At 41.2% G+C, this 26,181-nt stretch overlaps 1 protein-coding gene across 1 annotated transcript in view; it reads left to right on the forward strand.

The window, feature by feature from the left end:
- The window catches only part of IL31RA (interleukin 31 receptor A), an 883,863-nt gene that overhangs the window by 446,511 nt on the left and 411,171 nt on the right, over positions 1-26,181 (forward strand). The window contains exon 5 of the mRNA XM_086960638.1: positions 12,476-12,633. Coding sequence (XP_086816764.1) covers positions 12,476-12,633 — 158 coding nt within the window. The remainder of the gene's footprint in view (positions 1-12,475; positions 12,634-26,181) is intronic.

Here is a 26,181-nt window from a genome sequence, read left to right on the forward strand (position 1 = left end):
GCAAAGAGTCTATGGAGCAAAGTGCTTTTAGTTCTGTCATGTACCTAGACAGTGGTTTTGTGAATTTAATTAAAATGATGGTGGTTTATAAAAGAGAAAGGAATACCTCTGAGCATAAAGTGAACTAAGGGCAGCCACCCTGATTTACCCATTCCTTTATTTTCTGTTTTTAGGGCAGGGTGCATGCTCCGAAGAAAAACGAACCACTTCTCTTACTACAATTCTATAGTGTTGACAGTGAGCGATGATGCAGGAGTGCCAGATATTGCTTCAGTCAGTGACCTCTTTAATACATTGTTGTACCTATCAAGAGGTCGAATTTAATGGCTGTCCTTTCTTTGTAATGTGGGCTACAAGACCATTATTTTGCCTAATGTAGCCATTCTCTGTGTTTTGTAATTAGATAAGATTTTAAGTTTAGGACTTCTTTTTATTAGTAGCTTTTTATGTTTCTGGTTGTTGTGGGGACTGATATTACCTGTGAACATAATTGTAATATTTATTTATTGCTTTATTATAAGGTTTTTTTAATTAACCGATCAAAGAAAAACATGCAAGTGACAGTGCATTAACTTGGCATTAGGCACTGTTCTTTTCTACTCTGTCAATTGTGTGTCCTTTCACATCAACATCCGTATGTTTAACACTTCCATGATTCTGTGCCAATCTGAAATTTACACTAGGTAATTCTCTCTAGACTGCTTTAGGGCAATTTTTTTGGATAAATATTTGTTCTCTATAAATAAATGTTTGTATGATTGTCCTTTATTTGTGAGGATTGATTATTTTGCCATTGATCAAGAATTGTTCTGTGACGGCGACCTGCGTTCATCACTATTGTTACGAAAACATTTGCGAATAGCACTACGGACACTACAACGCAATCCCTACAACAGTGCCATTACTGGACGTTGAGGCTTATTATTGGACCACTCATCTGGCCCGATCAATGACTGGTTGCATGCAGCTAGAGATCACCCTACACATAGACTAGAAAGGGAGACATTAGAACCCCATTCCTACCTATACTATCTCTACGGGGGTAGTGGAGTACATAAACTGCTTCCGGCCTCCCGAACCATGCTAGAGGCCTGGAACAGGGCGATAAAAACCTTGGGATGGGCTCGCACAGCTACTAGGACGACACCGTTATGGAAGGGGAGGTAGTTCAGAGAACTGGGGGGCATATTATCAACAACTAGCGATATTTATTGCTAAATAAGCTTAGCGACATTTTTTTCATCACCGCGCATCACCGGATTTTATCGCAGAGATAACGTGCTATTAGCAAAGTTTATCTCCAATGCGATAAAATATACTGCGATAGTGGCGAAATGTGTGAATATCGCTTGGAATCCAGCAATATTCAGGCATTAACGTCAATAGGGTCTTTACCTGAATATCCAACTCCCATTGGATATACAGGTTAAGAAGTGGTCTGAGCAGGCGTAAGTTTTCAGCTATATTGCGCTTAGCGCACATTTTTTAATCTCTACTCCTGCATTGATAATAGGCGATAGCGATGTTATCTACTGCTTTCAGTCGCTAACAGGTTGGGTACGCCCACTTTTCATGTCATTAGCGATAAATATCACTGACATGCAAAGCGGGCCCCAAACCGCTCGCTATCATCTAAAAGCTGTCGCTAACTGATGTTAGCGACAGCTTGCTAATAGGGCGATGAAATTATTGCCGCTTAGCAGCGATAATTTCATTTCGCCTGCCTTGGTAATATGCCGCCGGGTAAGCTACGAGGCTTTGAGCATTGGGGCCTGCTGGGTAAACCCACACTTAGAGATATCATCGATAAGGGTGAACTAACGCCCTGGTCCACCCTTTGTACAGAATATAAGCTCCACAAGTACCAATTTATAAAATATGCTCAATTGTGGCACGCATGGTTGGCTGAAAGTATTTTGGGGACAGAGCTGAAGGAGTTTGCGCCGCTGGAAGGGAGACTGCTGCAAGAAGAATTGTATTTTTTTTTTTAAACATTTTTTTTATTGATAATACAAGCAGCAAACAAAAGAAGGATTTACAGAAAGTGATACATTTGATCCGTAAACAATGAAACCCAGACATCTGGTTCATGAGTACAGAGACCAATTAACATAAAAAAAGAAAGAACGGCATATAAGCAAACAAAGCAATTAAAAGACAAACAAAAAGAGAGCCAAATCCCGAATTAATTTAATTCATATCAGAGCTGGAAAAAAGACATCCCCAGATTCTGTCTACTTTCTTGAGTGCTCTATCACCCCTTTTCCTAGCTAGAGATAATTCCATATCATGTATCTCTTTCACCAGAAACCACCATTCGTTTACATGAGGCGGTTGACCCGAAATCCATACCCTTGCAATAATCAATCTTGCACATGATAACAAAATGAAAACAAGATCCGTAAATGGAGCAGTAGTTGGCTGCATACCTAGAAGAATCATTTCAGGTAATAGTGGTGTGTAGATTAACTATTTCTGTTTCAAAATGTTTTCTAAACTATCCCAAAATAAAAACAAAGCAGGGCATGAAACAATCATATGTTATAGGTCAGCAGCCTGTAAATGACACTTTGGGCATTTCGTGCGATCATTAAAAGCATTATTAGAAGACCACTTACAGATTTGTAGCGGAGTATAGTATAACTGGCATACGGTCTTATAGGCTTGAAGTTTTAAACTGGATGAGTGAACAAGAGTATAAATATTATTTAAAAATGAAGAAATGTTGTTCGAGGAGATACCAGTCGTAAATTTTGAGGCCCATTTCTGTGCCAGTTTAGGGCAGTCATCTATTTTAAATTGACTGAAACATTCATAACCTAGGCTAATCATAGCTTTATTTTTCCCCCCTCCCCCATACATACAAATCCAAAAATCCCAATCTGAAATCTCTTTAAGTTTTAGTTTCCCAATAAGAAAATCATGGATTTGTATATATTTGAAGTGCGCCTGCTTGGGTAATTTATAAAGTGGCCTAAGTGTTTCTAAAAAGCCGGATGAGCCATATAGATCGCCCAATTTCATTATGCCTAGATTGGCCCAAATCCTCCACCCTGAATCACTAAAAATGCCAGGTAAACTAGGGTTAATCCAAAGAGTTAGATTAGGATGAAAAATCGAGGTTTTATTTAGAGCCAATATTGTATTCCATATATGAATTGTGTCTTTAGCGGTCTTAAACCTGACTCTTTTAAAATAGTTCGGGTCGTTAGTTCTAGCAAGGAATTGTAAGGAATTGGATCCAAGCATAAATTGGTGAAAATAATAAGGGTTGCTGGAGTTAAAGAGACTCTGTAAATGCCCCAAAAAGGAGGCGAGAAAATAAGTTCTAAAATGTGGAAAATTAAGACCGCCCTTGCTAAACGGTAACTTCAAAGTGGAGAGTGATCTGCGGTTTTTCTTTTGAAGCCCCATATAAAACTTCCTAGAATACCATGAAGTTTTCTGAAAAATTATTTATTAATTTTCAAAGGGATACACCTAAATAAATACAAACATTTTGGCAGAATGTTCATTATTTTTTTTTTATAAATATTTTTATTATTTTAGACAAGAAAAAAGGAACAGACATATCCAGTGCCATACATACATATGTTGATAATAGGGTGAACAGGGTTGACAGCAGGATAGACATGGAGCAACAGAAGAATCCCTGAGAGGCCAACAGTAATGAATACAGAATAAGACTTGCAACCTTACAATCAGTAGACAATTTAAATATGGACCCACAGGACCCTCCCACCCATAAAATCGAAACAGCAAAAGAATCATGGCAACCAGACAATGGAATTCGAAAAACAGAATCCGGATATGTCGATAATATTGCTAGTATAGGAAAGACTTAAAAGGAGATTGAAAAAAAGGGAAACCATATTAGCGATAACAAAAAGAAAACAAAAAACCCGACCCCCCACCTTGCACCCCTGCAACGGCTATCGCCTAACCCCCACTAGCAGTGTGCCTGTCGCCCCAACTAACTAAATTCTAAAAGTAGAAAAGAGAAACTGTAAGGGAGGGCATTTCCATATAAGCTCCCGGTCTCCTTTCCCCCTGCCAGAGACAAGCACCCCCTATGATGAAAAATCAGTAATATCTATAATCAACAAAAGAGAAATTAGGGGGAGCCATGATGCACCGTCCGACCTCCTGCAAGACCAACAGCCACGAAATCTACGTCCATTAAGGCCGTAATACCAACTACAGTCGATCACTCTCAGCCCTGGCCCTTCCGAACCATTATGTGAACCCCTCCCATTAATTCAGCAGGAGAACAAGAGTGAAAAAAGAGTCTGAATAAATGCAATACAATACAATTCAAAGTCAGCAGATTGCCGAGAACTTCAGCAGCACAGGAACACTCCTTCTTGGACGGATAGTCCCAATGTAGTTTTCTCCAAGATTGGAAAGTCACCAAAGAGGGAAAGGATGGAACAGAAGTCCAAGGGCAATCACCCACAAGATTCTCCGGGAAGGGAACGCAAATCGAGTCTCTCAAAGTCAGCGATGATGGTGGGTGTGTCAATATGTTCAAAACACTGGGTTCAGGATTTTCCAGGAGACCAACCAAGGGCTGCTGCTCCTCTTGTCGCACGGGGCTCTCGTTCAGATTCAAGATGGTCGTAGCCAAAATCATATCTTGCGGTAATACTTGAGACGTAATCGGGTCCGGTTCCACGCACTCCATTACCAATAAGCCCGTCATCATTTTGTGAATCAGGGCATCACTTGGGAATGAAATGCCCCGATGGCTGCCAATATCGTCTTTAGCGATGGCTCACTCTCCGTCCGGTCCATTTCTCCACGCTCAGCAACGATCATGTTCACTTCCCCCGGGGAGCTGGCTTCTTCGGGGAAGGGAACAACAGGAGCGGGAAGGACGACGTCAGAGGGGACTGATCAGTTTTTGCGGCGACAATATGTATCTCACTTCGAGAGCGAAGACCCCGACCCACCGATCACCGGCCGGGCCACACCGGGTCCGCAGGTCAGGGACCTCCACCCCCGACTACTGTAGTGCTCCTCCCTCAATGTTGGTCAGGCAAGATGAGCGCCGTCGAGATCGGGCAAAGAAAAAACCTCCACCTCGGTGGACCAGACCCTGACTGCCACTCACAGCCGATGTTGTTTAACTTCGACACGGCCAGATCAAAACTCGAGGCCCGGCTCTCCTGCTGGATTCGGCCACAAACTTCAACTCGACGCAGCTCTGTCACCCAAGCGAATTAAGTTTTCGGAATTGCACCATCGGAGTGAGCATTGGTTCATTTACACGGAGGTCGGGCGTAAAATCAGGATTATCGACAGGATCTTCTGGCAGGATACGGATGGCGGCGGAGCTGGGAGCCTAAGCGGCCATCTTGGTTGCTAGCGTAGCTCCTCCCAGAATGTGCATTTTAATAAGGTTTATTCGTCCAATGAGGTTTAGGGGAACCTTATGCCATTTTTTAAGAAGAACATTAGTATCCTTTAATAGAGCACCATAATTCAGTGCCATAATGCCCCTGATGTTGGATGTAATTTTAATACCTAAATAGGTAGCTGTGTGGCATATGCCCGAGACTGAGATCCGTGGTTTATGATTAACTATAATTTGTGTCTTACTCAGGTTTAATTTATAGCCCGAGACAGCACCAAGAACAGCACCAAGAACATCGGCTTCTTTAATGATTCCGGCCAAGGCTTCTGTCACATTGGTTGTATATATCGCCAAGTCGTCAGCATATGCTGTAATTTTAAGTGAGTTAGCACCAAAATTGAATGATTTTATATGTTCCTGAGATTGTATAGCATTGATAAATGGCTCCATAGCAAGAGCAAATAAGAGCGGTGATAGCGGGCACCCCTGACGAGTGCCTCTTAAAATTGGGAACCTAGAAGACAACAAATTATCATATCCTATTATAGCATTTGGGCAGTCATAAAGTGCTTGTATTCACTTTAGGAACTGTGTTTTAAAATCAATTCCTCTAAGAGTAGCCCAAAGATATTCCCAACCCACTCGGTCAAATGCTTTTTAAGCGTTGAGTAGTACCATACCGAGTGGGGAGGAATTAGTTGCTGTAACATTGAACGCTGTGATGGCCATATTAACATGTAAGGTTGTGTCTCTGCCTACAACGAAACCGTGTTGGTGTTGGCTAACTAACTTGGGCATAAGAGGAGAAAGTCTTTTTGCAATTAATTTAGTGTATGCTTTAGCATCTGCATTAATCAGAGAAATGGGCCGGTAGGACCCACACTCTACAGGTACTTTATTCTTTTTTAGGAAAAAAAATAATTTTAGCAGTTCTCCTAGAAGTCGGAGCCCTACCAGTTTCCCCTATCTGATTAATGACAGAGCAGAGTAGAGGAAGGAGCTCCTCACTACAACTTTTATATATTCCGATCAGGAGCGCGTCGTGTCCAGCGGCTTTCCCAGAGGGAAGAGAAAAGATAGCTAATTTTAATTCTGCAAGGCTAAAGTCTTTTTCCAGTTCTTCCATCGCTTCTGCATCTCTTTCTAATAGCCAGTTATTTCTAATGTATGTTTGCACAGATTCAATCGGGGAAAAGTACTCAGGAGTATAAAGTTTAGTATAGTACTTAACAAATTGTTGTGGAATCTGCTTGGGTTGAGTGTAATTAGTTCCGTCGGCCCCTCTTATGCTCTTAATTAAAGAACTAGCTCTGTCCTCTGCAACCTTATAGGCGAGATTTTTACCAATTCTATCACCACTCTCATATTGTGATAGTTTGTACTTATGGAGCTTAGTACTAACTCTATCTCTAAGAAATTTTTTGGTCTCACAGCATAAGGTAATTAATTTAAATCCAGTTTTGCTTTGTTTAAGTTAATAGTTACCCCTGCACCTTCCTGCCTTATAATTTCTGCCAGATGTTCTTCTAAAGCCCGGGTACTTGATGTAATGCCCCAGATCTCCTCCTTTTTGTGTAGCATTATGCTGAATGATTAACTGCTGGGCAAACCCTCTAATACTTGCTTTGCAAGCATCCCACACATAAATAAGTTAGGCAGAGTCGATATTAAACTCCAGAAATTCTTTAATATTAAAACATAAAAGAATGGGATTGTGGTCCGAAGTTACTCTAGGACAGATCTCTATTTTACAACCTTCAAGTATATTATCAGCGGCCCAAGCCATATCGATGCGGGAGCACATTTTATGTGGTATTGAATAATAAGTATATCCTGCCAGTGTAGGGTGGAGATTCCTCCAAACGTCTTTTAAATTATGTATACGTGCAAGTTCCAAGATGGCGACTCTTGTTTTACGCATACGTTGTGGGGGGATGCCCTTCGTAGTATCTTTTGCATAATTAATAACACAATTGAAATTGGCCATTAATATTAGCTCCCCCTCCCAATCTAGTAATTCAATATTAAGTTGGTCAAAAACTGTCGCATCATCATAATTTGATCCATACACTGCGCACAAGACATATTTACAATTTGATAACTTTAATTGTGCAATTGCCCACCTACCAGCTTTATCAGAAGCCACTCTGAGAACTTCTACCTTAAATAGTTTTTTCTTAAGTATAGCCACTCCCCGAATTGAGGCATTTAAAGCTGTACATGTTATTAGTTCAAACCCCCCTTGTTGTAACATTTTTCTATCTTGAAAACAAATATGGGTTTCATTTAAAAGTGCAAAATGTGGGTTGTACATTTTGAGTCCTTCGAAAATAAGTTGCCTTTTACTTTTATTGATGAGACCTGAAACATTCCAGGCTAAGCAGTTAACTTGGTACATATCTTAATTCAAATATGTTCTGAATGACTACCTTAATCAGAAAAAAATAGAAAGTTTTTTGCTCAATCTGTACATTATATCTTCTTTGCTTGTCACCTTTTTTCCCCCTCCCTATTGACCCCCCTCCCCTCCATGCTTCTTCCCCCAACCCTATCGTCCAACCCCTAGGACCCCCCCTCCCAAGAGTACCTACCAGGAAGCCTCCCCCTATCAACAGCTACCGATGTAAGGGCAGCCAACCAGCAAGGTCTCCACAAGAACCCCCCTCCCTCCGTATTAAACTCATACGCCATACCTCAGAGAAGGTGCCCTGGTGATCTGAAAAGTGAAAAAAATTATGAAAGAAACATGAGCACAAAACATCTAATTGTCCGATGCCATCTTAGAAAGAAATTGCTCAGCCTCTTTAACATCGTTAAATAAATAAGTTTGCCCAGCTTTCATAACTTTAAGGCGTGCAGGTTCTTGGAGATACAGCACCGCTCCCTGGGATTTAAAAGGGTAAATCAATTTACGCAGCCCCCAGCGTTTATCCATCGTAACCTTACTAAGGTCAGATTTCCAGAAGAAAGTTACATTATCCACAGTCACTGGATAGTTTGACCTAGCCTTAATAGAGACCGCTTGTCTTAAAAGAAAATTACCAAAGTAAATCAAAATTGGTCACGGAAATTTACTCTCTTTGTTTCTGGTAAACATAGGTAATCTATGGGCTCGTTGTAATTGTGAGTCCCAATCCCAATTGGATAAGTCCGGGAACGCTTTTTGAAACAACTTGACCATGTATGCTCGGGCGTCTGCGCCCTCCGACCCCTCGGGTATTCGGAAAAGTCTCAGGTTCTGTCGCCTTTGCCGTTTTTCTAGATCTTCAAACTTATTCAGCAAGATCACAATATCTTTATCATGTTGGTTAATTGTGGTCACAGTGGTAGCTAAAGATTCCTCAACATCGACAACCCTTTGCTACATTTCTTCGATCTCTACAGTCACATTGTTCAGTTTACTTGTGACCTCTAACAAGCAGTTGCAGAATTGCTTTTTTTTGCTGTTATCTTCCTTTGGCTAATGAAAATGCTGCTGAACCTCTTGCCGGTGTTCCAACAGTATTGTCAAGATTAAATCCAGTGAGGATCGTGCCGGGGGACCGGAGAACAATGGTGAAGTATGGCGGGTGTAGTTTCTCCTCTAATGGTGGATGGGGGAGAGAATCAGTATTTTCATACCCCATATTAATAGAACCAGTAGACACTAGGACATTTCCCCCTACTCCCATTGAAGAAGTCTCAAGAGGTTCTGGGGAGATAGCGTTGCCAAGAGAAGTATATTTATAGTTCTTCATACCTTCTCCCTCTACCGAACTATTACCGGCTAAACGCATGGCCATACTTTTAACCCCACCTTTTGCCTGTATCCACTTCCGCAATGGGCTATGATCTTTAATAAGCTTCTCTCGGGCACTAGTGGAGGCCAATGTTTTTGATAATGTGTTAAGATTCATATTTCTGCCTTTCTTAGCCTTAATCTTAGCCTTCCGCTTCCATTTTTTAAGGCCAGAGATTTTACTGGCATCCACTAAAATAGAGTTGTCCTCTGTTCCTCTGTTCTCAGACCTCCTCCATCCACCATTTCTTCCACCTCCTCGCACTCATCCTCGCTGGATTCTGCTGATGATAGATCTGTCTTAGCCAAATCATCACCTCCTCCAGTTATAGTGCTTGTAATTCCAAGATCCAAAATTGTGACTTTATGGGATTGTATAACTTGTGTATCTTGTGTACCTAGTGGGTTAAATAGACCATCAGTAATAACCCCTACCCCAGCCGAGGCAGTACTTAGAAGATTAAAGCTGTGTGCCGTGGCGATATTGTCTGTATCTGTTCCGGGATCATGACCAGTCAAGTTCTCCTCATTGCCTTCCACCTCATTCCTATCTTGTCTTTGAGGTAAGCTCTGCAATGTACCTGATTCTGTAGTGCAAATATCCACTAAAGCTTCTCTTGTAACTGTATCACCCTCTGCATCAGCTGTATTGTTATTGCCCCCCTGAACAGTTGGATTAGCATGTACTTTGTTGCCCGGCTTATCAATTTTAGTGGAAGTAATTGAAGTGCTTTTATTCCCGGAGACCAACAAAAGAGGAGGGTGGATAATTGGTTGCTTACCGCCTTGTTTGTCTTTGCTGCTGGGGGAGCTGCCACCCGCTGGAGCAGTTTTAATCACCGCTGGTACTGCTGACGACTTAGCAGGGGTTACAGCCCGCTCCTCCGCTTCCTCGCTCGCGGGAGCGTCTTTCGATGTTTTATTCTGGCGTGGCACATTTTTAGTAACATTTTTAGGCGCCATCGGCCCGTTGTTTTCCTGCCTCTTCTTACTCCTTGTTCTCGCCACCGCGGGTTCAGTGCGTGTCTTGAGCACAGGCCTGGCTCAGCTCCTGCCGGTCAGACTGAGCAAATCGAGAATCAAGAATCGATTGTTCGAGCAGCCCCCTGCCTCCACTCCGCCACTCCGCCTCCACTTTGCCTCCGCTCCGCCTCAAACCGCAGAGCCGCAGCGTTGCAGAGCCGAGGAGTCACAGAACGGCCAAAGCAAGTATTATATTGTTTGTTGTTTATTATATTTTCTCCCGGACGGCGTCTTATCCGCTCGCCAATAGCTCTCGCCCTCTCAGGAAATCGCAGACGAAAGTATTTGTTTTACTGGATGGCCACACGATACCTCGCGGGCTCTCAGTCTCTCAGCCCGCTCCTAATTCGCAACTTCTCAGAAAGTCAGAAAGGCACTCAAGAAGCGCCCAGAAGCACCCAGAAGCGAATCTCTGAAGTGCTATGCCTACACCTCCGAAAATCTCCGAAATCTCTCTCGTTAGTAGGGGAAAATCATCAGCGCATCGGAGTTCACGGAGTTCAGGGAGTCCTCGTTAGAGCATCCTCACTGTGGCGTCTTCAGTCCGCCATCTTGCTTCCTGCAAGAAGAATTGACACAAGGAAATATCCATCACATATATGACGATTAATAAAAATATGCCTGATAAATTGGGTAAGCTCCGGGAGCAATGGGAAGCCGAGGTGGGTGCCATGGAAAAAATAGACTGGGAGGCCGCCCTAATGCACCCACGAGAGGTAGCGATTAAAGCCCAACTACGCTTCATCCAATTTAAGATTTTGCACCGAACATATTATGACAAGGCGCGATTACATAAAATGGGACAGGTGGAAAACTCAGAATGTCCTCAATGTTAGACCGTGGTGGTGAATTTCATGAAAAAAAAACAAAGGAAAATTCGCAGAGTTTTATATAGCGCGAACTAGACACGAGACATTGGGTATCAGAGAGCTTTACATAGCACCAGTTTCGTTACAGAAGGACACATTCATTTTTTTGTTAGTCACAGTGAGATTCATTAATTTGCCCAGGATGTTGACCGTTGTTGCTGAGAGTCGAACCCGGTTCCCCAGCTTCAAAGTTGTCCGCTCTAGCTGTAAGGCTACATTTAATGCATACTCTGTGGAGCTGCCCAGTCATACAGCTCTGGTGGCAGGTAATAATTGGCGAGTTAAGCAACATACAGGAAGTACCCATACCACTAGAACCTAAGTTTGTCATCTTGGGCATACCTTTTGATATAGACATTAATAGACCTCAGCTACTCTTCAGTGCATTGGGCCTAGTGGTGGCCAAGAGAGACGTGTCCAGGCACTGGGGAGCAGAAAAGGCTCCCACCCTCCAGGAGTGGAGGCGGGGATGGATCTGTACATGACCACTGAAAGAGTCACATATACAAGCAGTGGATGCCCATGGAAATTCCAAAAGGTATGGGGCTGCAGGATGAAATACTATGGGCTGGACTCTCTGACTGATGCTTCACGGCCTTTTGATGATCGAAAACAGAATAATCGCCTACACTCCGGAATGTTGCTAGAGGGCGAAACTGAAATACGAAAATAAACATATATAACCCTGCTTGTGTGTGAAGACATTGTGATTCTTACACAGAGTTTTCTTATGCATGTCTTGTATGCGACCGCCTTTGTGGTTCAGATAGCTGTATGCTTTCTAAATAGAAGATATTTAATTAAAAAAAAGAATTGTTCTGTGAAGTTATTTGCTTTTGTATACGTTGTATCAGATAACGTGCTACCCAACATTTATCTATTACTTTTGTTTTTGTTAGCTATAAACAGAAATAGCCATTCATTCGGCTCCCCAAAGTTATCAGATGGTAGTCCACTAAGTGAAATTAGATATGCAGAATGAATGTCATCTTATGTGTTGTTTGACATTGTTTGCAAACTTGTTAAGCCTGGGGGCTTAGTGGACTAATGCATCCACTGTAGGGCCCTGTGTTTGACCTTCATGGTCACAGGTTCAAATCTGGGCGGGTCCACTCAGCCTTTAATCATTCTTAGGCCGATACAATGAGTACCATTGAGTTGAGTAACAATAAGTATCTGTTATTCAGCACCGCTGTGTTGAACGTTTGCTTTACAAATACACAAGTTATGTTATTTCAGAAAAGAATCTTCTTGCATTCCAAAGACAAAAACACAATTATACACAGTTCTTAGAAACACTTTGCCTATGTTTACTGCCCTAATGATTTCAAAATACTACCTGGCAATGCAAATTGGTCTGGAATATGAATCCAGGCCAGCATGTTGAAAGAGATATATTACAACTTTTTGGCATATGGCTTTATAATGATTTTCTCTGTTTCTTTGCAGACCTTCCAGTGAAAGCATATGTCGATCGACAAGCAACTCATGTTCCTTCCTTTACCCCGATCTGCATTTTAATTTTGATTATAAAGTATGGGTGAAAGCAGAAAACGCCTTGGGCGAAGCCATATCTGATGTTACCACCATGAGCACGTTGCAATTAGGTAACCATATGCTGCTTTCTGTACATAGTCCTTTTCTGTCCTGCCATTAACAGTACCAGGGGGCATATTAGCAAGGTCATTTATGCTGCTTTAGTGGCACTTTCTGCCGCAAAAGCGGCAATATTATTATCGCCCAATTAACAAGCTGTCGCTAACAGCTGTTAGCAACAGCTTTCCGTTGACAGTGACCGTTTCCCTTGCCACTTTGCATGTCAGCAATATTTATCGCTAATGACATGGAAAGTAGGCGTGCTCCACGAAAACAACAGGAATCCACTCGCAAACACACCTAACTCCTATCAGCAATGTGACCCTGGGACCCGGTTAGCAACGATGAGAGTCGCACTAACCACGGTTATCACAGGCTTTTTACACCTGCTCAAAACCTGACTTGTCCATTCAACTCAATGGGGGGTGTATTGTGTGACTGAGACCACCATGGCCTACCAGCAATCCCCCCCCCTACCGCTGGGTCATTATCGCTGTAATTCAAGCGATAATCCCGCTTTTCGCCTCTAGCGTTGGGTTTACCATCGCCGTGAAGATAGCCGTTGCTAATAACGTGCTATGTCGGCGATAGGATCCAGTGATAGCTGGCGATGAAAAAATACTCGCTAAGCGCGCTTTGCGATATTTATCGCAAAGTGTTGCTAATATGCCCCCAGATCCCATAAATTTCAAACATATTGTAGACAGGTTGGTTGAGACTGAAGGTTCCAGGCGGTGTTTTGTATTGCCATTTTAATATATATATATATATATATATATTCATTCCGCTGCTCTTTTCGCAAACGTGGCGCTGCTTCCAGCTGTGCGTTACCTCGCAGTGGAGCAAAGCCGCTATATATATCACAAAATCTCCTTTGCAGGTGAAAAGATAGGTCGCACTCCGATGATAGTAAGAAAAATGATGTTCTTTTTATTTCATTAGATTTGCCTCCAAACAGAGAACCACACCAACGCGTTTCGATCTCCCTCTGAGATCTTGATCACAGTAACACCCCCTGTTACCTAGCCAGTTCCAAGCCCCGGTTGGCAGCGCACAAAGCAGGGCAGGTCCCGCCTCGGATATTTGCACTGACAAAAAGGCTTTTATTGAAAGATGGTTTCAGGCGCGCCCACTGGGGAAGAATGGAAGAACACTACATCACCCACCAGGCCTTGCAAGAGGCCACGCCTATTGAGCAGGTGATGAAATTATTGTGTGTTCTTCAGTTGCGCCTTCAGTCATCTTCTGCAAGACAACGCCACTGAAGAAAGGAGTTTTTCCTGAAACGCGTCTGGCGTTTCTATTCATGAACATTGATGCTTCCCTGATGGTTCCTGCTGGCAGGCTGCCTTAACCAATAAACGTGGGCTTTATTACTTACCTTCGTGTGGCTCCATTCTCAAAAGGGTTCCTGTATGGTTGGATTTAAAGCGGCCGTCCCGGTCGCGAGAAGGAGCCCACCGCTACTGCTGGTTCAAGGCGGCATCCAGGTGGTGCTGCCATTGGTTGAGCGAAGGGGAACTGGTGTCTTGCAGGGGAGGCCAGTTCCAAGCCCCGATTGGCAGCGCACAAAGCAGGGCAGGTCCCGCCTCGGATATTTGCATTGACAAAAAGGCTTTCATTGAAATATGGTGTCAGGCGCGCACAATGGGGAAGAATGGAAGAACACTACATCACCCACCAGGCCTTGCAAGAGGCTACGCCTATTGAGCAGGTGATGAAATTATTATGTGTTCTTCAGTTGCGCCTTCAATCATCTTCTGCCACATAACGCCACTGAAGAAAGGAGGTTTTCCTGAGACGCATCTAGCGTTTATATTCATGAACATTGATGCTTCCCTGATGGTTCCTGCTGGCAGGCTGCCTTAACCAATAAACGTGGGCTTTATTACTTACCTTCGTGTGGCTCCATTCTCAAAAGGGTTCCTGTATGGTTCGATATATATATATATATTTTTTCATTCCGCTGCTCTTTTCGCGAATGTGGCGCTGCTTCCAGCTGTGCGTTACCTTGCGGCGGAGCAAAGCCGCTATATATATCACAAAATCTCCTTTGCAGGTGAAAAGATAGGTCGCACTGTGATGATAGTAAGAAAAATGATGTTCTTTTTATTTCATTAGATTTACCTCCAAACAGAGAAACACACTAACGCGTTTCGATCTCCCTCTGAGATCTTGATCACGGTAATGCCCCCTGTTACCTAGCAGTATTATGTACACAGTAGCCATCTGACATCATTTCCTGTTTTTGGCTGCGCGGGGCATTATGGTGCTTGCAGTTATCTAATGGTATTTATCTCACTCCATTTTATAAACATGAATAAATCCAAACATTAAACATCAAAATTAATATATTGAAAAGTTTCACTATATATTCCCAAGGCTCTATTTGCATAAATTACTTTCCGTTATTTTTTAACACATTTCTACCAGTCTATTTCTATTCTATCGCCCTCAGTGGCTGTACATTTATATGTCCTTACTCCTCGACATATCCTATGTTTAATAAGTGCCTCTAGTGGCATCTATAGTTACAGGAGAGAATCCATTCTTAATCAAGATTTTCTAAAAATTTTGGAACCAATGTGCAATTAAACAACACAAACAATTATATCTATGTAAGTGAAATAACTGTGAGATAAATAATATTCTTAAAATTTCTACTACTCTGGAGTTTTAGAGACTGAACATTGCTGTTGTTCTCACAGTTACATTTTTGTCATATTTCATATACAGATCAAATATTTACACCGTTTTGGTCATTGCTGTGACAAATGTCTTTCATAAATGGATATACATTTCTTCACTTTGGTTTAACCCTTGGGGAGTTAAAGTCTGTAGGCTTAGAATGTGTTGTGATTCTTTTCGTCCTAATGTTTTTCCACTGTCTCCGCCCCTTGCCTGTTTTTTGTCTATGCCATAGAAGCTCAAACTTTTCCAGTTGTTATCATAGTGAGTTTCCATGTGCTTGGCTACAGCATTGCTTCGATCTCCATGAATAGTAGCCCTGACGTGTTCTAGGATGCGTTTCTTTAGTTCACATTTGGTGCTGCCAACATATTTGAGTTGGCAGGGGCATTCAATCACATAGACGACAAATTGACTTTTACACGTGATTAGGTCTTGTATATTCCAAAGCTTTCTGTTTGCCATCATTACATTTTGAGTGTTTTTGGCGATTTGGCATACCTTGCAGTTGTAACACTTTTTGAAACCTTTACTTTGTAGCCAAGTTTTATTTATTTCTTTGCGGAAGTGGCTATGTGTTAACCGATCTCCCAGGTTTGGTGCTCTACGATATGTTACATGCGGTGCATTTCCTACTAGTGGACCAACAGTTGAGTCTAGTTTTAAGATTTTCCAATTTTTCTTTAATATTTGTCTGATCTTTGATGACTCCTTTGAGTAGATAGTTATGAATCTAATTGGTTCATTTTCATGTTTTTGGTGGGATTTTCTTGAGTTGATTTTAGTAGATCATTTCTGTTTTTTTAATTTGCTCGTTCCCATCCTCTGTTAACGTGTGTTTTTGTATACCCTCTCCTTTCGAATCTTCTTGAAGTCATTCAACTTTGCTTCAACCATTGATCCTCTGTTGAGCAAATTCTCTGCAATCGTAAAAATTCGCCATATGGAATGTTCTCAAGTAGGCATTTCTGGTAAAAGCTACTGGCATATAGTGTTGCATTTGTTGCTGTTGTTTTCCTGTGTAGAGTCGTTTGTATTTGATTTGCCTCTATGAAGATTTCCGTATCAAGAAAGGTCACTCTGTCTTGACTTAGTTAATATGTGAATTTTAGGTTAGCCGGTGATTTGTTAAGAACCTCAAGGTAACTCTCAAATTCTGTTTCTGAACCGTCCCAAATGATGAGCAGGTTGTCGATAAAACGCACCCAAAGAATTGTTTTGTTCAGGAATTTATCATTTTCTGCTTGCCAAGCCCACTTCTGCTCCCACCATCCCATGGTGAGGCAGGCGAAGCTCGGACTGAAAGGAAATCCTATGGCAGTACCTCTGATTTGAGCGAATATTTCTTCGCCAAAGTAAAAAATATTTTGTTTTAAACACAAATTGATCATCTCTTCCAGCATTTTATTATGTTCCATATATTGTATATTCCTTTCATTCAGGAAGAAGTTGCAAGCTGTAATCCCAATGTCATGGTCAATCTTTGTATACAATGAAATGACATCCATTGTTATCAATTTGTAAGTAGGTAACCAAGGGGTTCCATTCAGATGTCTCAGCATGTCCGCGTTATCTCTGATATATGAACTGAGTTTTGAAATGAATGGCAACAGAAAGTGATCTATGTAGTTGGCCATAGGTTCAAACAGGGATCCTTTTGCCGAGACTATTGGGCGCCCTGGTGGTCTAGTGCGATTTTTATGTACTTTGGGGAAAAAGTACATTGTTGCAGTTACAGGATGTTCCACGGTCAGGTATTTCCATTCATCATGGTCAATCAGTCCTTTATCTAGCCAGCCTTTTAGTTTTATGTCATCTTACTGGTGGGATTTGAGGATAATCTCTCATAATAGGTTTCGTCACTGAGTTGTTCATGGGCTGCATTTACATAATCTTGCTTGTCCCAAATAACAATGTTTGCACCCTTATCTGCTATCTTGATATTGATGTTATCATCTTGGCTGAGTGTTGTCAATGCCATTCGTTCCTCTGGTTTCAAATTGTCCAGATATTTTTGTTTTTTCAGTTTGTATAGATCTTGTATTACTGCCTTGTTGAAGATGTCTATTTTATTTCCTGCAGGCATTTGAGGATAGAAATGTGATTTAGATTTTTTTTGGCTCAGTCCTTCCCCAAGTTGTATGCATGTTTCCTCAAGTGTCATATGGTCTGATTCAGTTGGACATCCAGATTGACCAAATTTAAGTAACTCTCCGAATCTTTTGCCAATAGAGAGGAAGTTGGTGTCACTATCTTTTTGCATGGCCTTTTGGTTTTGATTTCATTCTTCTTATCTTTAAACATCTTCGCCAATTGGACTTTTCTTATACACTTATACAAGTCTATTCTGGTCTGGGCCATGTCCATGTGTGTACTGGGACAGAAATTTAATCTCCCACTTTTTCTCCACCCGATGCCTCTCCTTCCTCTTCTTGTCTGTTTATTCGTTATTTTCCTCTGCCTTTTCCACGTCCCCTCTGATTTTGCCGCTGAAATCCCTTTGACTGCTCCCATTGACTCTGTTGCAGGACCAGCCGCATATCCCCTCAAAAGGATTGTTTTTTCGCCATGTTTTCTGTATCACTTGCCTCAGAGGATGCTAATGAAGACATACTGTCAGAAGTGCCCGTTATATTTCCTGTGTAATTTTGTTGTTTCAAGAAGTCAAATTTTCGTGCATATGTGAATATTTTTCCTTCACTGTAATCATCTTTGTCACGCTGAAATTTGATACGTTTCCGGTTTTGAACTGATTCCTCATGTAGTTCAATTTGTCTTTCTAATTCACCTTTGAACTTTTTCATTTCTGGTGATAAGTCCATTGTTGATAGTTCCTTCTCTATTTCCAACACTTGGGTTTTATTTTTTTGGAGTGCTATCTCAATGTGTTTTATCATAATATTCATTAATCCTAATGAGGAGTTCAAAATATATTCGCCCCATTCTTGTAACAATTCATTACTGGAATCTTGATGACTTGGCATTAAATGAATTCTGAGGCCTCTGGTTACTCTTTGTACTTCTACATATTTTTTCAATGTGGTGACTTCCCACCATTTGTTTATTTCTTTCTTTGAGATTTTCTCCCAAGTGTTTAATTTAGTTTTTGCCTCTGTTTTTCTTAGTACTTTAGGGTCTCCCCCTTCCGTTACCTCAGTTTCAAAGAATTCTGGTGTCTGTAACAAAGTCAGTCCCTTTGCCTCCCGAGTTTCAATTGTGTTTAACACGTTTGGAGTGCTTTAAATTATTAATGAGTTGCTAAGATGTTATATTTCAAATACTATATCACCGTTGTGACTGCTGCATAAATAGTGCCTGACTTAGATTGCTCCTTGATCCTTAATCTTTTTTAGTAGGAGCTGTGTTTAAAGTCGCAATGTGCAGGTGAAGTCACTCGCTGACCGGCTTCGAATTGTATCGTTTATATTTTTAATTAGTCAATCAGCTCGTAGCAGCGCTTGCAAGCACAAGGGCTTACCTTTTCTCCCCGGTGTGTTAAAAAAGTAACGGAAAGTAATTTCTGCAAATAGAGCCTTGGGAATATATGGTGAAACTTTTCAATATATTAATTTTGATGTTTAATGTTTGGATTTATTCATGTTTATAAAACGGAGTGAGATAAATACCATTAGATAACTACAAGTACCATAATGCCCCGCGCAGCTAAAAACAGGAAATGATGTCAGATGGCTACTGTGTACATAATACTGCTAGGTAACAGGGGGCGTTACCGTGATCAAGATCTCAGAGGGAGTTCGAAGCGCGTTGGTGTGTTTCTCTGTTTGGAGGCAAATCTAATGAAATAAAAAGAACATCATTTTTCTTACTATCATCGGAGTGCGACCTAGCTTTTCACCTGCAAAGGAGATTTTGTGATATATATATATATATATATATATATATATATATATATATATATATATATATATATATATATATCGTGAACTCCGTATCACTCCAGCACACGCTGCTTTTCCAGCCGGCAAAACAGGACACCGGACACGGACCTCGAGGTACTTCAAACTTTATTCAAGCAGAAAGTGTCACAGACGTTTTGGCTCAACGGAGCCTTGTTCACATGACAACGATAAAGCTTCAAGGTACACCTTTTAAAGTGCTAGTACGTGATAAAATTAAAACCACCTGTGCAAAAACACGTGTAGACATAGAAGAAATACTTGGCGTTGCACCCAACAAAATCACATTCTTTTTCAAAATTGATGTAAAATACATTTTTAAAATATGTTACATTTCGCTAAAAATACATGTTCACTACGAATTCAAGTCCATTAACCATTTGTTTAAAAATCATTGTAAAATACATATTTTCAAAATTCCTGGTTTAAATGAAGAGTCCTAGTACATGTCTGGTCAGAATATAAAAAGGACCGCCGTTTGAATAATAAATACGATTCCTAAAACAGTTACATATATTGAAAAAGTTCTGTAAAAACCTCTTTGTTATATTCCTGGCTTCCGTACCAAATATCTCTGCACACTTCCGGGTTGAGACTCAGACCAAGGGATAACGGATATATAAATATAAAGTGCTAAGTGCTGACACTATGAAGTGCATATCGTACTTAAAGTGCATCATAAGAACATGTGCAAATCTAGCGTTTCTGTGCAACTATGCATTCTTATCAGTCCCTAGGTCCACGATCAGTTTTCACAAATAATTGTATATGTCAACTTTGCAGATTTAGGATAGATGGTCCAGGGAGGTCCTCAACAGGAGTGTATCTATATTCGACCTCGACTACTGCACTCTCCCCATATTGGGACGGACTCCCTGTTCATACTAATACGTAATCAATTCATATATATCTCATTGCGATTCAAAAATTTGGGTGCCATAATTGCCCTTCCTTGACTTCTAGTGCAAAAAGTAAATAAATGTGAGGTTGGTCTTAATGACCCATAACCCTGCCCTAAATAATAAACCAAACAAAAAATGTTAGGAACTCTATCATATATATCTTCATGTGTATTCCTAACATGTAAAAAACAGTGCACAGTGAACATTATAATCAAAATTGATAATCTAATCTAAGCAGCATTACGTTTTCAATCAATTAATAATAATTGGTGTGTGCTCGCAGCCACCCTGAAGTCCACCCAAGTCATCGCCCAGCCGGGCGACTGACGAGGATACCACTCACGGGGGGGAGAACACACAACCCAATCATGCATAATTAGAGCAAGCAAGTGTGGAGGTCCTCTGTCACATTAAGTCCATTAGGCACCTTAGTATTAAGCAGGAGAATGTACTTTGTTTCAAGTTTCCTGCCAGTCGCCAGTAGGTAGTTATAGTTAGGATTTTTTTCAATGCAAAATCTCAAAATTCTATTGTGAATAACTTTGGCGCCCGTTGACGCATCTCCAGTCCTTCCCTGAAAGTTTCGGGGGGATTCGTCAAGCGGGGGCCGAGATGAAAGTGGGGTCCCAAAACGTGTTTTCCCCATGTTAATTTCCATAGGGCGGTCAAGCTCACTTTTAGCCCGAACGGCTGAATGGATTTCCACCAAACTTGGCAAAATTGTGTGGACTGATAGCCCGATGTGCCTTTGCTATGTCTCAAGATATGTGCTCCAGTGGTTTTTATGAAAATTAACTTTGAAAAAATATATATTGGGCTACATTGGGCTATATATATGTTAGAGCTCAAATGTAGCCCAATGTAGCCCAAAGATGGCCACCAGAGACAAAAAGAACCAAATGTAGCCCAAATATCAGCCAGATGTAGCCCAACTATAGCCCAATGACAGAATGTCCCAGAGTGTTCTAAAGAACAACTAGAGCGCTAACAGTCTTACTTATGACAAAAGTATGGCACACCTGAAGTCATCTTGATTGGAATAAAGTGTTAACACTTAAAACATTTAATTTGCAAAGGAACAAAATGAGGGGGTTCATTTTGCCATAAAAATTATGATTAGTGCTGAAGAAAGAAAAATTAGGGCACATTTTGAGTGACTTCTCAAATCCTCTTATATTTCATTAAAACAATTCTGATATGCAGTCTCCCAAGATGGCCACCAGAGACAAAAGAGCCCAAATGTAGCCCAAATATCAGCCAGATGTAGCCCAACTATAGCCCAATGACAGAATGTCCCAGAATGTTCTAAAGAACAACTAGAACGCTAACAGTCTTACTTATGACAAAAGTATGGCACACCTGAAGTCATCTTGATTGGAATAAAGTGGTAACACTTAATACATTTAATTTGAAAAGGAACAAAATGACAAAATGAGGGGGTTTAATTTTGCCATAGAAATTATATATATATATATATATATATATATATATATATATATATATATATATATATATATATATATATATATATATATATATATTCACTGAAAAAACCATAGGTTTCACACCAATTATAGTTAGGAATTAGCATTCAAAAAAACCTATTAAATTCACTGAAAAAAACATAGGTTTCACACCAGTTATAGTTAGGTGGAAATTTTACTCGCATAAAGCCATTGAAATTCCCACGTTATAGTTAGTTGGACTCACTATAACTTGCGTGTGCAATGCACTGCTGATGACGTCACATATTACATCACTCATGACATGGTCAGTGACATCACTCATGACATCACTGATGACATCTCAAATGACATCACTGATGACATCATCCAGTGAATGTGAATCTTTCTGAAAAATAAATATTTTTTATATATGTATATCTAAAGGTTGATGGAAGAATAAATGGGTAAATAAATGTCTAAATGGATGTTTTTATGTGTAAAATTGATTGGTTAACTGACTTATTAAATGTATCTTAGTGAATACATATATATTAGCGAGTAATGTTTAAACATTTAAATATCTGTATCTGTTTCTCACTTTGTGTATAAGTGGCTGCATGGGTTGGTGAGTAGCTACATGAGTGTGTATATGGGTTCTTAGTTGTTTTTTTGAGTATCAGTATCAGTGTCTGTATGGTTCGGTGGGGGATAGTACTTAGAGCACAGATGCATGAATGAGTGACTCACTATTTGTATGTATTTTGAAGACAGCATGGGTGCAAGACTGTATGGGTGGATGATTGTGTGTATGGGTGGGTTAGTGAGTATGTGTTTTTATAATTGATTGTTTAGGAGAGTAAATATGTTTCCGTTTCTGTAGAAGTATGTGTAGTGGTGTGTATATAGCAGTGTAATCAAGTAAATGGTTTTTTGATAGTTTATTTGCATGTGTGAATTTGTGTGTGAGTAACTATATGGATGAGTATTAGTGTGTAACAGGATGTATAGGTGTATGAGTACATATGATGAGTAAGTACATGCATGAGTGACTATATAGAACTGTTGGTGAATGAGTGGATGTGTATGTAGATGTTGGAATTACCTAATAAGTTGTTGTAATTGGTATTGGTTTCTCCTTTTTAAGAAAATGTTAGTTTCTATTTTTGAATGTGTGTCTCAAAGGTTATTTTATGCTGATAGGAGGTCTGCCACTTTGTCACAAGGATGTTGTCATCAGTGATGTCATTTGAGATGTCATCAGTGATGTCATGAGTGATGTCACTGACCATGTCATGAGTGATGTAATATGTGACGTCATCAGCAGTGCAATGCACGCGCAAGTTATAGTGAGTCCAACTAACTATAACGTGAGAATTTCAATGGTTTTATGCAAGTAAAATTTCCACCTAACTATACCTGGTGTGAAACCTACGTTTTTTTCAGTGAATATATATATATATATATATATAATATATATATATATATATTCTACAACACTCCTTGTCACAGGGCAATTTCCCTCGCACACGCAGTATCAAAAACGCTTACTCCAAAAAAGCCATCTTTATTGTAGTGCAGTAGAGGAAGTAAATTTGGGGCTCAATATTACGTCAATGCCATGTCATTCCTCAGAATGCTACAATGCTGTGAAAGGCCTCCCCTTCTAGCAATATTGACTATGGTAGCAATAAAATTTTGGAATTGTCAGATGAGGGTAAGGAAATGGTGCAAGGATCAACTAGGAACAAGACCTAAAACGAAGATGTGTACGGTAGGACCTTCAGTCCTATAATCCGGAACTGTGAGAGATGGGATCAGGTATGAGCTCAAAAATGTATTAACTTCATGATCAGGTCCTCTGTTTCTGGCCACAGGAAGAGAGAGGTCATTTCAGAGGGTATACAAGATCTTAAACACAGGCAAAACTGTTTAACCATATTCAGTACCATTGCACTCCAACCTTCCTGTCTACATACAGTATTGCCCAAAACCTTCCAAATATATATACAGATGATATCAGCATGAGGAGAGTCACCTCAGTTGCCTTTAGCTCAGTACACCATATTAGTTATAATTCCATTATATTCTAGCCTGCTGCTTAGTGGTAGTGAAAGGCAAGACCCTCAAATTTCCTGTTGGAGAGAAAAAGTTAGTTCTGCTGCCAGTCGACCTCTTATTGCTAGAAGTCTTTGTAAAATCAAATGATATCATAAGACATGAATATATTGAGTAATATTCTGGGGTTTCGTTTCTACGGTGCCTGGTCTAAGGGTTTGCAATACTGTTTCATCAGAAACAGTTGTTCAGTTGATTTGCACAAATCTCTGTCTTACTATGTAGGTGTTGCTCCTGCTCTCCCCTTACAGTGACAGGCCTCGTCAATAATACGGTTCAGTGCTAAGGAGACTAGTGGATTGACCACTATGGAAGTCTTCAGAAGTCTTCAGAGGTCAGCCACGCCGGTTGTGCCTCTTGCGCTACTCACACCTGGAACATCTGCTTGCGCTACTCACACCTGTAGATGATTATTAGTTCATCCTGAAGAAAGGGTGCTGCTTTGCATTCTGGGGCTTGTATTTGGTGAGTGGTTCGTCTCTGAGCATAGGTTGGGAACATGATATCGAGATTGATTCCTGGACCCCGCAGCACTCAGAGCTCAACAGTCACACGGCAGCAGAATAACTGAATGTCCAACCTAGTTGGCAGCTACCAGACTCGGGGGTCCGGCGGTGAGGGTGGGGGTAGAAGGGAAAAATAAAAAAGCTAAAATAAAAGAAAAACACTTACCTGGGTACGGCAGGGGTTGCTGCTGACTTTTCTCCGATCCTCTTCATTTTCTTGTCTTCTTCCTGTCTGGAGTCCGGCAGCAGGAAGCACCGGGGCTCCAAGGTCCCTACCCAATCACAACGCTGCAATGCAGCATTGGGATTGGTCTGAGCGCCATAATTCAGCGCTCAGACCAAGCTTGGGAGTCTGGAGCATGTTCTCCACCCAGGCTGGAAAGAGAACATTGCAAGTGCGCATGACTGTTTTGGACGGTCACAAGGTCATGCACACTTGGAGTGCCACCACACCTCCCCCTGCAGTGTTCCAGGTCACATGGTCCAGCCCCGCCCCCAGGAAACAATGGAGCCACTCCAGTAGCAAAAAGAAAATGATAATAATGTTACGTTATCATTTTTTTTCTTTTTTTCACTGCTCGGAGAGCACTGGGGCAACACTCCTCTGCCTTAGTGGAGGAGCCGCTTTACTTTAAAAAAAAAAAAAAGTACTTTAATCACACAAGATCAGAACACTATACACAGATATAGTCACAATACAATTTAATGTCCTGGGCCTCTATCTCACCCGGTTACTCTTGTTTGGTCTTGGCCATTGCTCCCCCTCTTTGGGATTGGGTATTAGCATGATTATGGTTCATATACTGATCTCCCCTCTAACGGGCTTGCGCTTAGTCTCAGTGCAGTCTTTCATAGTTTCCTACCACTTGCTTTGGATGAGTCCTTCAGCCAGTCAACTGGATTCCTTAACAGCGTGCTCAACCTCCCTCTCTCTTCTGAGAGGAGGCATGTTGTGGCACAGGTGGGTTTGTCCGGATGGCTTTGGCAAAGTCTCTGATGCTCCTGCAGCAGTCAAGCAGAAGGGAAAGACAGTCCCAGGTGAAGGCTTGATCTCTATGCAAACTGCTGAGCCCTACATGGGCAGATAACTAGACACAGTGTGGCTAGGCACAGGCCAGTCTTTGGTGTCAATGTGGCCACAAACAGGTTGATCTCTTGTATGCTTTAACCCTTTCGATGCTCATGACGAGCTCAGCTCGTCATGAGGCACGGTTGAGCTGTGCTTATGACGAGCTGAGCTCGTCATGAAACCATAGTATTCAAAGCCTCCCAGCACAGGAGGAGAAAACCCTTAGCAGCCAAGGTGTTAAGGCCATGCACAGGCCAGTCTTCCCCAACTGGGCATTGGTGATCGCAGTCTCTGCAGTTCCCACCCAAAACTGCTGTGAAGCAGTTGCCTGAACTAGCTTCCCCTTTCTGTCCCCTAACAGTAGGTTTTGGCCTGTGCCAATCTGCCCATCTCTGCTCCTGTGCCTATGACTTGTTTCTGCTCTGTGACCCTTATTGCTCCTTTTCATTTCTGCTCTGTGACCTTTATTGCTCCTCTTCATTTCTGCTCTGTGATCCTTTTTTGCTCCTGTTATTTTCTGCTTTGTTACCGTTTTTGCTCCTTCTCACTTCCACTCTGTGACTTGTTCTGCTCTTTTTCCGTCACTTGTTCCTGCCTTATTTTGCCCATCTACTGCATTTTGGACACAATACTTCCCAAAAAACCTTCTCACAAAAGATTCAAACAAAAATCGGCACCATGGCTTTCCCCCAAATTAAGGGAGTTTAAGCAAACTTGCAGAAAACATGAAAGGAGATGGAGACAGAATTTTGCAGAAGGGAGGAAAAATGATTACAGAGAGGCAGCAATCAAAACCACCCAATCCACCTTCTATGAGGAGAGGATCAGTGCAGCTGACAACTCACTTAAAGAGATTTTTCGCATCGCTAAATCCCTCTCCACCATGCTGCATAAACCTCCTAAAACGGAGGAAGAAT

The sequence above is a fragment of the Lissotriton vulgaris genome, chromosome 3_1, assembly GCF_964263255.1.
Source record: "Lissotriton vulgaris chromosome 3_1, aLisVul1.2, whole genome shotgun sequence".
Classification (NCBI taxonomy): domain Eukaryota; kingdom Metazoa; phylum Chordata; class Amphibia; order Caudata; family Salamandridae; genus Lissotriton; species Lissotriton vulgaris.